This window comes from Castor canadensis, chromosome 14 (assembly GCF_047511655.1).
Source record: "Castor canadensis chromosome 14, mCasCan1.hap1v2, whole genome shotgun sequence".
Taxonomy (NCBI): Eukaryota; Metazoa; Chordata; class Mammalia; order Rodentia; family Castoridae; genus Castor; species Castor canadensis.
This window is the reverse complement of record NC_133399.1, coordinates 65033559-65048193: the sequence shown is the minus strand read 5'-3', so window position 1 is coordinate 65048193 and position 14635 is coordinate 65033559. Positions and strand designations below refer to the sequence as shown.

At 35.5% G+C, this 14635-nt stretch overlaps 1 protein-coding gene across 5 annotated transcripts in view; it reads left to right on the top strand.

Annotated features, from left to right (window-relative positions):
- Positions 1-14635, top strand: part of Wrn (WRN RecQ like helicase) — a 131509-nt gene that overhangs the window by 5769 nt on the left and 111105 nt on the right. For 4 of the 5 annotated variants that reach the window (XR_012441458.1, XM_074054682.1, XM_074054681.1 and 1 more), the window contains exons 2-3: positions 12364-12459; positions 13081-13193. The exons of the other annotated variant lie outside the window; for it this stretch is intronic. Coding sequence is in view for 3 of the 4 variants with exons in the window: in XM_074054682.1 (XP_073910783.1) it covers positions 12364-12459; positions 13081-13193 (209 nt within the window). In the remaining variant the exon portion in view is untranslated. The remainder of the gene's footprint in view (positions 1-12363; positions 12460-13080; positions 13194-14635) is intronic. 5 annotated transcript variants of the gene reach the window in all.

Here is a 14635-nt window from a genome sequence, read left to right as displayed (position 1 = left end):
CATGGAATGAACATCTTTTACTTACTTTTTTATTCATATGTTGCCACTTTTTCCATAGGATAGCTGTAATTGCTGGCTTGAAGGTTATATTGGTTTAAAATTTTGATGTCTTTTATAAAACATCTTTCAAAATGGTGGGACCAGTTTCTGCTGTCTTGCAAATTCTATGAATGATCAATCTTAAATTTTTGCTGATAATGGTATGTCAAAATTATAGCCAGTTTTGTTGTCCTCATTTATTGAATAATTTGTTACCTAATAATTTGTTTTTATTTAAGATCAGGGATTAATGAAAAGGCTTGACTGTATATTTTTTCTTTTCAGTTGTATATGTGTATTAGTTAGAGTGCAAGTGCAGCAAACTTGATTCATGTAGGTTTAAAAAGGAAATTTAATATTAAAATAGAACTTGATGGCTAAGATATATTTCTCTGAGGTGAGGACTGGTTTAGTTCATTGACTGTGGCTCTGTTTCTCAGCTTTGTCTTCTATGTGTTGGCTTTGTTCCTAAGTTAGCTTTGTCCTCAAGCTGACTTTTGTCATGGGGGCGAAATGGCTGTAGAAGATCTGGGTTTATTCTCAGATTAGAGGACATTTCTTCTGGTAACTTTGTTTCTCTCTCTCTCTTTTCCTCTCCCTTTCTTCCCAATCTTCCCTTCCTTTCTTTTCTTTTTTTGTGGTGCTGGAGTTTGAACTCTGGGCCTCTTGCTTGCTAGGCAGGTCCTCTACCACTTGAACCATGCCCCCAGTTACCGTTTGGCTTTTTAGTTAATTTTCAGATAAGATCTCATGTTTTTGCCCAGGGCAAACCTTGGACTACCATCCTCCTACTTATGATCTCCTATGTAGCTGGAATCAGACATATGCCACCAATGCCCAGCTTGTTCGTTGAGATGGGGCCTTGCTAACTTTTTGCCTGGATTGGCCTTGAATCATGACTCTATCTACCTTTGCCTCCTGAGAAGCTGGGATTACAGATGTGAGCCACCATCTTTGGCTCTTCTGGTAGTTCTCTTACAAGAGCAAGACTTTTAATCTTAGAAAACTTCCTAAAGACATCCCTGTGTCTCATTTGGCATGAATTAAGTCATGCATTTTATTCTTAAATCAAATGTGGGGAATTGCTTTGAGTATAAGCCTAAATTTCTGAGTCTTCATTGTGGCAAGGGGACTGGGATTACCTTTAGGCAATTTGGGTCCACCATGGGAACTGCAAGTGGGATAGCTTCCCTCAAGCATGTTGGTTTTTTGGGTAACTGGTCATTATCTGAATTAAGTTTATTAATACTATGAAAAGGGTAGTATTGTAGAATAGATGCTGGTTGGGCAACCATCAACATCCACTTACTAATGAATCCTATAAAGTTTCATCTCTGAAGATGTGAAGTAATAGTAATAAATATGAAAAGAAAATTAGACAATCTAAGCAAGTTTTTAATTGACTTTCTTGAAAACTTCCTCTGCAGTTTCCCTGTTTATAAAGGTTGATTTTAGCTGACTGGCTGTAGATACTTACAGAACAGGGGAAATTCGTTAAAAACAATGAATTATTTAGTTGGGTAGTGAAGTTCAGTTATAAAGTATTTTGCTGTGTCATGGATTTCGTTCAGGTGAAGTCCTGTTCATGGTTTATGGGCAGTGCTCCTCTTTACCTTGACACAGCAGAGGGAGGCTTTTATCTTTTCTCCTGAGGCTAGTATTGTAATGGCATTGTATTGTATTTATTTGATTGATTCCATGTATACTTTATTTCAGCTGGCTTATAATACAAAATTGTGCTTTATGGAACATTTGTCAGTTAAAATTTGTTGGGTACCTACAAGAAATAGGTCTCTGAGAAAAATCATCCTTGGTTACTCTGTTTTCCTCCATCCCTTGTTATTGCTATTTTTTGTCAAAATAGAAAGGAATTCTTAAAAATTATACAGGAGAACACCTTGTAAATGATACCTTTTATAATACATTATAGATTATGTATATATATACATATATATACAATAACATAAAAACTAGATTATAAACTAATTGCTAGTATGCTGACAAGCATAGATAATATGTATGATCCCATTTTCTGGAAATAAGTAATATAATAAATTGCAATGAATAAAGGCCAGAATTTTTAAAGTTCATTGCATTGTTCATTAGATTTGAAAGACTTTTTGACTGGAAGTTGCCTCATTTAAAATAATGTAGTTGGTAAAATCCAAACTGTCTAACCAAAATTAGGGAATTGATAACAAAACTGAGTTGCTGAAGCATTTAAACTGCTCTAGTTTTATAAGCTTTCTGTGTTAGACTATTTGAAAATACTAGTCCAGTTTTGTAAATTTATCAGTCATTGAAATTCCTTTTATTGCATCCCTTTCTACATGCGTGAAAAGCTAGATGTGGACTGTTGTCATTATAGTGTTGTTGGAAACCTTAAATACTGTTTATGTATAGTTGAAGAGCAAGAGGGCATATGCATGTTGAAATTCAGTACTCATTGACTCAGTATCAGTGGATAAGAATGAAGTATTGTATTGGATAAATTTTTGACCCATGAAGCAATTCAGTGCATAATTAATTGTTGATGAGTTTATATACCTTCTCTACTTTGTATGGATTTGGTGTATCAAAATGTATCCACAGATTCTTTTTTTGTCTGTTATTTATTAACATGTATTAACTTAATCATGGTGTATGATCTTTTTAATGTGTTGTTGAATTCAGTTTTCAAGTATTTTATTGAGGATCTTTACATCTATATTCCTCAGTCTAATTGTTCTGTTTGTTTTCTCTTTTTGTTATATCTTTACCCAGTTTTGGTGTTAGGGCAATACTGGCTTCAGAGAGTGAGTTTGTAAGTGGTCTTTCTCTTCCTATCTTTGGAATAGTTTGAGGAGTGTTGGTGTTAATTCTTCTTTAAAGGTCTGGTAGAATTTAGCCATGAATCCCTATGGTCCTGGCCTTTTCCTTGTTGGGAAATTCTTTATTATGGCTTTAATTTCACTGCTTGTGATTGTTTCAATTTTGTTATATCATATAAATCTAGAATTTATCCATTTCTCTAGATTCTCCCCCATTTATTGGAATATAAGTAAAAACATTCCGTAATAATCCTCTAGTTTTCAATGGTACCTGTTGTTAACCATCCCCCCTTTGTCCCTAATCTTATTAATTTTGGTCTTCTCTCTCTTTGTTTAGTTTTTCTAAGGGTTTGCCAATCTTGTTTATCTTTTCAAAGAGCCAGCTCTTTGTTTCATGGATCTTTTAGTTTCCATTTCATCAATTTCCATATTGATCTCCTTTATTTCTTTCCGTCTACTAATTTGGCTTGCTTGTGTTTTTCTAAGAGCTTGAGGTACATGATTAGATTCTTTTTTTTTTTTTGAGTTCCCTCCCTCTGATATTGTAGTGTAGACACTGATATCTTCCCTCTTAGAAATGTCTTTGGTGTAATACAAAGGTCTGGTAAGACTTGTTTTCATTTTCATTTGGTTCTCAGAAGGTTGTTTTTATTTGTTTTTGGCAGTACTAGGGTTTGATGTCAGGGCCTTATCTTGCCATGCAGGTAGGTACTTTACTACTTGAGCCATGCCTCCAGCCCCTTTTGCTTTGGTTATTTATTCATTTATTTTTAACATTTTCATTAGTATATAATAGTACTTTGGTCATTTTTGAGATAGGGTCTTATGTTTATTCCTGCATTGGCCTGGTCGTCAGTCCTCCTGTTTATGCTTCCTGCATAGCTGGAATGATAGATAGGTGCCACCATGACCGGTGTTTATTGGCTGTTGCGGGGTTTCATGAACTTTTTGATTAGGCTGGTCATCATGACTGCAATCCCCAGTCTCTGCCTACCAAGTAACTAGGATTACAGGCTTGTGACACCAACACAGCCTGATTGTAGGAGACTTTTAACTTCTTCCTGATTTCTTTAATGATCAATCAAGTGTATTGTTCAATCTCCATGTGTTTGTATAGTTTCTGTAGTTACTGTTGCTATTGATTTCTAGTTTTATCTCATCGTGATCTGATACGGTATAAGAAGTGATTTCATTTTTTTTTTTATTTGTTAAGACTTGCTTTATGGCCTAAAATGTGATCTGTTTTGGGAAAAGTTCCGTGGGCTGCTGAGAATAAAATGTATTCTGTAAGTGTTCAATGAAATATTCTGTAGATGTCTGTTAAGTCCATTTGCTCTGTGGTAACTCTGATTTTTTTTGTTGGGGCAGGGAGGCTGGATGACATATGTATGATGGGAGGGGGAGTTGATGTCACCCACTGTTACTGAATCTTGACCTATCTGTTCCTTTATGTCCAGTAGTGCTTCCTTATGAAACTGAGTGCACCAGCATTCAGTGCACTTTACATTTACAGTTGTTATGTCTGTTGTTGCTGCAATACTGGGGATTGCACCCAGGACCTCCCACATCCTGTGTAGGCGCTCTACCCTTGAGCCACACCCTTAGCCCTTGTTGTGTCTTCTGGTATAGCCCTTTGTTAATATACAGTGCCCTTCTTTCTTCCTTTTGACTGTATTGGCTTGAAGTTTGTATTATTAGTTATGAATATAGCTATTCCTTCTTGATTTTGGATTCTGTTGTTTGGAATATAATATCTTTGCCACTGAGGTGAGGTCCTTGTGAAAAGCGAGGATTTTTTTTGTGGTAATAGTGGCATTTGAACTCAGGGCCTTGTGCTTTCTGGCGAGGTGCTCTATCACCTGAGCCACACTGCCAACCCTTTTTTGTTGTAGTTATTTTTCACATGGGGTCTTGTATATTTGCTGAGGGCCAGCCTCAGTTTGTGATCTTCTTACCTATGCCTCTGTGTTTCTGGTATCACAGGCATGTATCCCCAGGTCTGGCTTGTTTATTGAGATGGGGTCCTATTAACTTTTGCCTGTATTGGCCTAGAACTGTGATCCTTCCAGTCTCTGCCTTCCTTGTAGCTGGGATTGCAGGTATTCATACCATGCCTGGCTTGGAGCTTGTTTTTTAATCCATTGAGCCAGTCTGCGTATTTTAATTGATAAGAGTGTACACATTTAGGGTTATTATTGAAAGGTATGTACTAATTTTGTTCTTGTTCGTCTTAAAGGTTTGCAGGTTTATTGAGTTAAATTCTTTCCTACTTGTCATTTATCTATTTTTTTATTGAGATTTATTTATTTAGTTTTTGGTGGTACTGGGACTTGAACTCAGGGCCTTCACCTTGAGCTACTTCACTAGCTCTATTTTTGTGAAGGGTTTTTCAAGATAGGGTTTTGCAAACTTTTTTTTTGCCCTGGCTGGCTTCAAACCATGATCCTCCTGATCTCTGCCTCCTGAGTAGCTAGGATTACAGGCGTCAGCCACAGGTGCCTGGCAAGATTTATTTTTTTCTGAGTTCTTATGGCTATCTTTCTTTTTTTTCTATGTATAGTATTCCTTTAAGTGTCTTTTGCACTGTTGGCTTTGTGGTCATGAATCATGAATTGCTTTAGTTTATGCACATTGTTGAAAGTGCTGCTTCTTTTTTTTTTTTTGGTTTTAAAGGATAGCTTTGCTATCTGTAGTGATCTTGTTTGGCATTTATTTTGTTTCAGGACTTGAAATACATCAGTTCATGCTTTCCTGGCCTTTTGTTATCACTGAGATGTCTGCTGTTGTTCTGATAGATTTTCCTTTTTTGTAAGTAACTTGGCACTTTCTCTCTGTTAGCCTTCAGTATTCTTTCTTGAGCTATACCTTTGCAATTTTAACTACAATGTTATGTGGAGAGGTTGTTTTCTCTCGTGTCTATTTAGGATTTAGATGCCTCCTGTACTTTGATGTCCCTTTTTTTCCTTAGACTTGGAAAGTTTTTTGCTGCAGTTTGATTGAGTAGATTTTGTGTGCCTTTAGTCTGAATTTCATTTCTCTCTTCTATACCACAGATTTGTGGGTTTGGTCTCTTAATTGTGTCCCAGGGGTCTTTAATGTTGTAGTTATGGTTGGCTATTATTTTTTCGTCTGCTGTCTGAATGTAATAATGTCTCGTTTTTCAGTCCCTGATACTCTCTTTCTCCTGTTCTAGTTTCCATTGAGGTTTTTAAAAATTTGATTCATTGAACTTTTCATTTTCAAGACCCGCCCCCCCCATCCCCCGAACCTCTATCTCTTTGGTGAATTTCTCATCCAAGTTGTTGAATTCCTCATCCAACTCTTGAATTTCCTTTTCTCCTTCACTTATTTATCTTTCTTTGAATCCTCTTTGAGGTTATTGATCTAGACTTTTGAATTCTTTGGCATTTCAACCATTTTAATATCTGGGTTCAGTTTTTAAAGAGTTATGAACTTCTGGAGGAGTTACATTACCTTGCTTTTTCTATTTTTTGTGTTTCTGTTGCAATTTCCACATCTGGTGGGATTGATACCTCTTCTGGTTCTATGTGGGTGTCTTAGTGAGCCGCTTTCTCTTGAGGGCTCAATTCACAGTAACACTCAGAGGGGAGAAAATAAAGTACTGCTAACAACACTGTTCATGCTGGTGCCATATGCAGGCTGAGGGTCTGTCTGGCAAAAGGGCATTACAGTGTCAGGGCTGCATTCACTTTACAAGATTTCCTTCTTTGAGTATGGCTGCTGGCCCCAATGACATTTGTGGGCTGGACAGGTTCCTACTTCCTTCAGATGTCTCTCAGTTTGTGCACACATGGGTGTCAAATGTCTATACCAAAGGCATCCCTCAAGTGCATCAGAGAGTGGGGAAGCAAACAGAGAAACAGTACTGAATTCTGCAGTGGAGAGGGTCCCGAATCAACCTGGCACTGGGCCTGCTGCTCTCAGTGTTTTCAGATACTGCCTTGCTGTTTAAATCAAGAGATTAATAAGTTCTGGGTTCAGAGCTCTTAGCCCCACTTGTCAGCAAACCACAGGGTACAAGGAGACAGCTCTGGAGGCTGAGCTATCCTTAAGACTTGTGTTCAGAGTTCTCTGTCTCCGCAGTAATCCACAGGCAGTGAGGCTGGCTCCTTACCACCAAGGGGATGGCCTCTGACCCCTGTTCCCTCCCTATTATGAACAAGCTCCCTACTGCTTAAACTTCCCAGCAGGTCTCTTGTCCAATTCTCTTCTTCTCCATGACTGCCTCTTGTGGATGCCTCCCAGACTTTGTGGCAGGGTGTCCCCTGACTTGTGATTGTTCCTTGTTTTGGGGTCCCTGGAGTAGCTCAGTCTAAAATAATAGGCCCTCTTTGAAGATGTTTCTTCAGTATGGTACTCTGAGATATGAGATATACTGCATTCTTCTCCAGTCCTTGTCTACTATGCAGGAGAAGTCTCTGTCAGACCAAATCCCCTTACTGACTTAAGGCTTTCTTGAGAACCGTGGGCTTCTCCTGGGTAAGACTGCCAGTCTGTTGTCACCAGGGCTGCTGGCATTCTCCAGGCTTACTTTGTGGTTATGTATTTGAGATCATTCCTTTTTCTCTCCCAGAGCTGGGGTTGGAATTGCAGACTATTTCTACTTTTCTCTTCATTGCCCTTCAGTTTCTCTATGCTTTTCAGCCGGTCACTTCTGATTTCCAGTGCTCTCCTTTCTTTTCTCTCTTTGGAGTATAGGAGTATAGTCTCTCTTTTGTTACCCTGACTATTGTGATTCACAGTGTTGCTTGGAGGAAATTTATAATCTATCTTCAGATTCTTAATCCTCTCAAAGGGATCCTAGTATACAGTAGCAAATGAGATACAGTAGCAGTGAAAGGCCTTTAATATTCTAACTCAGGTAAGGCATGGTGCTGCATGTTTGTAATCCTAGTACTTAGGAGTCTGAGGCAGGAGGGTTATGAGTCTGGAGGCTAGTTTACCTCAGGCTGGCCTGGAACTTGCTATGTTTTTTTTTTTTTTTTCCTATGTTTTTGAGCCTGGTGTTGAACTCTTTTTTTTTTTCTTTTAAAGTGGTGCTGGGTTCGAACTCAGAGCCTCATGCTTGCTAGGCAATTGCTCTACCAGTTGAGCTCCAGCCCCAGCCCAAGGGCTTATGCTTTTATATGATGTTGGAAGACATCATGTCTTTTAAGTTGTGATTAAATTTTCTGACACAAAACAGGCTACCTTTTCTGACTCCAAGTTCAGATTTGTTTATACTTTACTTCCCTATTTCTTTATACTATGATTTTTAACAGTAGAGCAACCTGCTAACTTGTGCAAAGTCAACAAGTCTTTGTTGTTAGTTTTCCTTTGTCGACAGTGAAGGTGATAGAGATTTCTTTCTCATAGAATCATTGTGAAACAAACTGGGTATGTGTGAAATTTGAATAAATGTGCAAAGTTAGAAATTGAAACATTGTGGCTACTCTTTTATTATGTTTTGTTAGTAAATTTCAGAGTAATTGTAAACATTCTTTTATTTTTCATTCAGAAAAAAAGTATTTATAAAATAGTACATTTCATCAGATTAGCCTTTACATATTTGTAAGAAAACAAAATTGAACCATTTTAAGTAATTAGTGAAAAATTGTTCATATTAAACAATATAACTATCAGAGTTAAGTGATTATTAATAATAATTTTTTCATGGACTTGAAATGGTCATCTGCCATTTTAAGTGTTTTTTCCTTGTATTTAAAAGTATTGGAATACTTTGTTCAGACTTGCTATTGTAACTGTAGGTATTAATTTCCTTACCATAGTCAGAGGTTAGAAAGAAAGAAATGTTTGAGCTCATCAGTGAAATCCAACTTTCTTTTGATAATGGTGGTGTCCATTCTCTAGAAGATGACTCTATTCTAAGTGGAGAAATGTGTTCTTGAGATGAATCTCTTTTCTGCCATTGAGGTAGTGTAGATTTAAAAACTAGATGATTAAAAAGCCATCCCTTCTTAGTTCATTTCGAATGTGATTGGCCTTAATTTTCCTAAATTTGTTCTAATTTAAATTGGAAATCTTATTGATGTGATATCTATTGACACGAACTGGAGATGACTTCAGCAGACAACTTCTCTTACCATTTCATTGCTGTATAGTATAATCACTTTAAGTTGGATTTCTTCAAAACATACTTCATAATTTTGACATAATCTCCTAACACCTAATTGGTTAATACTATCAGTCTGTACAGAAAGTCACCTCAATTATTGATAACATTTTGTAACTAATTTATTAAAAGGTTTTACCAAATTGGGCATAGTGGCATATACTTGTAATCCCAGCAATAGGGAGGCTGAGGCAGGAGGATTGTGAGTTCAAGGCCAGCTTGTGTTGCAAAGAGACTCCATAGTAGGAGGTGCCAAATGGCTACTGGGCCACATTTGATTTGGTACTTGTTTGTGTACTAGGAACTAAATGGTTTTTATATTTTTATGTGGGTGAAAAAACTCAAAAGAAGAATATTTTGTGAAATTTGTTTGAATTCAGGTTTCAGTGTCCGTAGATAAAGTTTTATTGTAATGTAGTTATACTTACTTCCCAAGAATTATTTATGGCCTTTGTGTTGTAATGGCAAACTGTGTAGCTGTGAGAGAGACTCTTACGTCCACGAAACCTAGAATATTTACTATTTACTCTTTAGAGGAAAAGTTTGATGACCCTTGTTCTATAGTATTAAGAAATACAGCTTCCCCCACCCCCATTGTTCACATTTTTTTTTTCTGGTACTGGGGTTTGAACTCAGGGCCTTGAGTCACACTCGTAGGCCCTTTTTTTGGTGTTAGTTATTTTTTGGGTCCCATCTCAGATTGTCCTACTTACAGCCTCCCACATAGGTGGGGTGACAGGCCTGCACCACCGCTCCCAAGCTTACTGTTGATATGGGGTCTTGCTTTTTGCCTGGGTTATCTTCTAAATGAGATTCTCATTATCTTTGCCTCCTGAGTAGCTGGGATTACAGATGTGAGCCACCATGTCCTACCCTTCATTGTTCATTTAAAAAAAATCCTTTATGCCTTTTATTGACATACTTTTACTCTCCGATTAATAAAAGGAACCCATATTCTAAAAGAGTATTTATAATGTATAGGAAAGTATAAAGAAGAAAATTAAACACCACCAATTATGAGATAATCACTAATATATTAGTACATTGCTCTAGACCTTCACACACACACACACACACACACACACACACACACACACACGCTTGAAGTTAAATTTAATTTTTTTTTTTTGGAGGTACCGGGGCTTGAACTCAGGGCCTCTGCTTGCTAGGCAGGTATTCTACCATTTGAGCCATGCTTCCAGTCCTTCTTGCTTTAGGTTATTTTTAAGATACAGTCTTTAGTTAACTTTTAAATTATAGCCAACTTAATCTAGTACATAAGCTTTTGGTAAGTTTTAAGACCTTTCTAATTTGCATTTTGAGATAACTTAGAAAATTGTGAATTTAGACATTGTTTCTTTTCCCAATAAAATACTCTTATTAGCCTTACATTTTAATAATAGACCCAGAGAGAAAAGCAAATTAAAGTATTTCTCTATATAACAGCAATTTACAAAACACATTTGTCGATAGATCTTATCATAAAAGAGTTGAATGCAAATCATACTTATTACAAAGTGAAACAGATTAAGGTTCATAGTGTCCTTTTCTTTTGTCCTAAGGCAGAGGCTCATTCTTGAATGCCTGCATTTTTGTTATGCCTAGTTGAAATAAGAACTTTGAAAAAATTAGTTTTCGTAAAATGGCAGCAGAAAAGATAGGGGAGAGAGAACAGAAGCAACCTCTACGTAATCTTGACAAAGATTAGTCTTATAAACAAAACTTCTTTTAGATTCTTATCCTGAAAGCATCTAAATCGACTTTTGTTTTCAAAAGAGACAAAAGACAGCTTATATAAAAATTAGATACTTCAAGTTGAAATGATTTTAGTATTATACATAGTCTTAAGTAAGAGTTACTGAGGTTAATTTTTGCTTTGACAGTATAAATGAATTACTTTAAAAATCGAAGATTCTGTAGTTGTTTATAGATTTTGTATTACCTGTTGAAAGTTTAGTTTTTGGCATTTTGCCTGTGATCTATTCTGGATATACTGCAAATTGTTTTCTAGGTTTATAAAAGCATATTTTACGATTAAGAACATATCATATATTTACAATATGGGATCAACTTTTGGCTTATATTAGGAGTTTTGAATTTGTGTCAAATATGAACTTGTTAATCAGTGACGTTTATAAATACTTTATAATTTATAAAGCTTATATACTTTACAAATTGTTATCTTGCTACATATAAGTAATGCTTATGGCAACACCAAATGTTGAGTTGTAAATATTTGTTTAGTGAATCATAGATCTTACCCAACACCAAACTTTGCTAATGATTCAAAGAACACAGGCAAGCACTAAGTGCAGATGGAATATTTTCTTTATTTGTAGGAGTCCCAAACTGTGAGAAACATTTAAAAATGTCCCATTCTTCTGCATTATGGGACATTATGGCTTTGGAATAATAATACTAGTTTTGAGCAATGTGTGGAGCTTTTGCCTGAAGGAAGTTGTTTTGTTTTTGGAACTTCTGTTTTCTGTTCTCATATTTACACAACTTATTTGACTACTCCTCCATTTCTAGCCATAAGTTAATAAATCCATAATTCCAGTATTATAATAAATAATTTAGATAGTTGAGCTCTATTTTGTTAATCAGTTTTCTAGATAAGGGACTCTGGCATTTTTCTTCTAGTAAAATATAGTACGCTATCTCTTAATCGTAAGTAGTTGCTGGGTTTTTTTCAACATTACCATCAGGTTTCATCATGAGACTCTTCAATGTATTTAAAACTCTGCCCCCTTATTACACATTTGAGACGATAGGAGCTAAAGTTGAGATTTTAGATATTTGCTGAGACCTTTAACACTCTTTCAGTTCAGTATAAGTCCCATCAGGGTATGGATTTGTTTTGCAGTTAACAAAAAATATGTTATGATTCTCTTACTCATTGTTTTCTTTATTCATACTTGAAATTTGATTTACAGTTCAGAGAGCCCTTAAAACTAGAAGTAAATTTTAAAAAAAAATCTTCTAGGAAGCTCTTTTTTTAGGAAAACTTGAGCCCTGAGCATAGTAAAAAATTATTAATATAGAAGGGTTGTTAATTTGTCTTCAAAATTGAATCTGCAAGTCATAGAGTAATAGAATTTTGAAATTTTAGAACCTTAGAACTCAATTAAAATGACCAAATAGTTTTAAAATAAAGAGATACTTAATGTATATTTACTAAATCTCAAATACTGTGTCTTTAGACTCCAGTTCTTATAATATACCTGAACCTTGATGTTATAACTTGTTTTAAATCTGTATGTTTAGTTTTCAGTCCTATTGATAAGACTGTCTCTGAGTTTTCTTTCATACATTTGTTGTATTTTCTCATAAAACTATTGTTTTTTTTTTTCATTTTAAAACTGGGACATCAACATTAAGATGAATGAAAAAAAACTGGAAACAACCCCATCACAGCGGAAATTTCCTGAGTGGATGTCTCCACAGAATAATAGATACGCTGTAGAAGAAAGAAAGGTATATTATTCTGTGATTCTTCTTTCAAATGGGAAATTTAATTTCACTTAGACTGTACAGTGAGTCAAAGTTCACTTGCAAACTGCAGGTCATTACTTAAGTTAGCATTTCTGTTGTGTGAATAACTCAAGATCTAGATGGTGAATATACATAGGCCTTAATCTTAATTCAGTTTGCAAAGTGAGAATTCTTGCTGTCTTTTTATATTCAGTTTGCACGGTTGGCCTTACTAGGGTGTTCCAGTTAACAAGTTAGACAACACTAACATTAATGAATTTTTTGGTTAAACCAGTTTAAGTCCTTATAAATTTAAGATCTGGTAATCAGGCATCAGCCTTTTATGGCCACATTATTACATATCAAATAATAATAAAATATTGGAAACTTCAGGGTATTAAATGCTTTCATGAAAATAGGATTGAAAGTTTGAAATAGAATGATTAAGAAAAACAATTTTATAATGGAATGGTTTTATCATTGTTAAGTTGACCTTATGACTTTATTAGTTTATAAGGCATTAAAACTTAGAACTATAAATTGAGTGCTTCAGTGAAGTTTATTTCAGCGAATATTTATTATAATAGGAACCTTGTGTCTGTTTTGAATTTTATTTAACTTAAGGCGTGTATACAGAAGAGTGTTTTTGAAGATGACCTCCCCTTCTTAGAATTCACTGGATCTATTGTTTATAGTTATGAAGCTAGTGATTGCTCCTTCCTATCAGAAAATATTAGGTAAGAGATTTGCATTTCCTAATTTCATTGGATTAACCCTTATGAGATAATATTATATCTAATATTTGTAAGTATATTGAGTTTTACAGTTGAGGTGTGTTCCCACTGTAGTTATTTCTACATAGATTATCACTACATTCTGTTCTCCTTTTTAAAGAAAAATTAACATTACTGAATTAAATTTGTAATATACCTGTCTGTTCATTAATAAACTTTTCTATTACTTTAGTTTTTTTTACTTTTAATACTTAGGATAAAATATATAGAACATACTGTGTTTTTTTTAGCAATGTAGAAAAATGCAAGTATTACTTAAGTGATAAATACACCTTTATTTCTTGCTAAAAATACCAATATTGAATAATGGGTATGACTGGCTCTTATTTATTTAGTGATTATTAACACCAAATGATTCTTAACAAGTAATTAGAAATGACAGTTAATACTTTTAATAGTTGCTCTGCATCTTAATTTGTTTTCTGTTGCTATAGCAAAATCACCACTGACCTGAGTCACTTACAAAGGAAATAAATTTATTTCTCATACATTTGGAGGGTAGGAAATCCAAATGCATTGGTTTGGCATTTGACAAGATCCTGTATTATAACATGGCAGAAGAGCAAGTAAACAGAGATATAAAGGGCAAGAGATGGGGTGGGCTGATCTTAAACCCACTCTCTCAATAACTGACCCATTCCTTTGACAACAACATTAATCCATTCAGGAGGCAGAGCCCTCATGATCTTATTACCTCTTATTGTGCCATCTCCCCCCTATTCTTTTTTTTTTTTTTATATATATCTCTTATTCATATGTGCATACAATGTTTGGGTCATTTCTCCCCCATTCTCCCCTCTCCTTCCCTTTCTCCCTGACCCCTCTCTCCACCTCCCCCCTCCCCCCGCACCCTTGGCTTTCAGGCAGAAACTGTTCTGCCCTTATCTCTAATTTTGTTGAAGGGAGAGTATAAACAATAATAAGGACAAAGCATTTTTGCTAGTTGAGATAAGGATAGCTATACAGGGAGATTCCTCGCATTGCTTTCATGTATATATGTGTTACATTCTAAATTGATTCTTCTAGAACTGACCTTTTCTCTAGTTCCTGGTCCCCTTCTCCTATTGGCCTCTGTCATTCTAAAGTTTCTGCATTAGTTCCTTTGCATTGAGGACATCAAATGTTATGGTTTTTTTAGGTTTCTTACCTATCCTCATACCTCCCTTGTGTGCTCTCGCCTTATCATGTGACCAAAGTCCAGTCCCCTTGCTGTGTTTGCCCTTGATCTAAAGTCCACATATGAGGGAGAACATACGATTTTTGGTCTTCTGAGCCTGGCTAACCTCACTCAGGATGATGTTCTCCAGTTCCATCCATCCATTTACTTGAGAATGATAAAATTTCATTCTTCTTCATGGCTGAGTAGAATTACATTGTGTATAAAT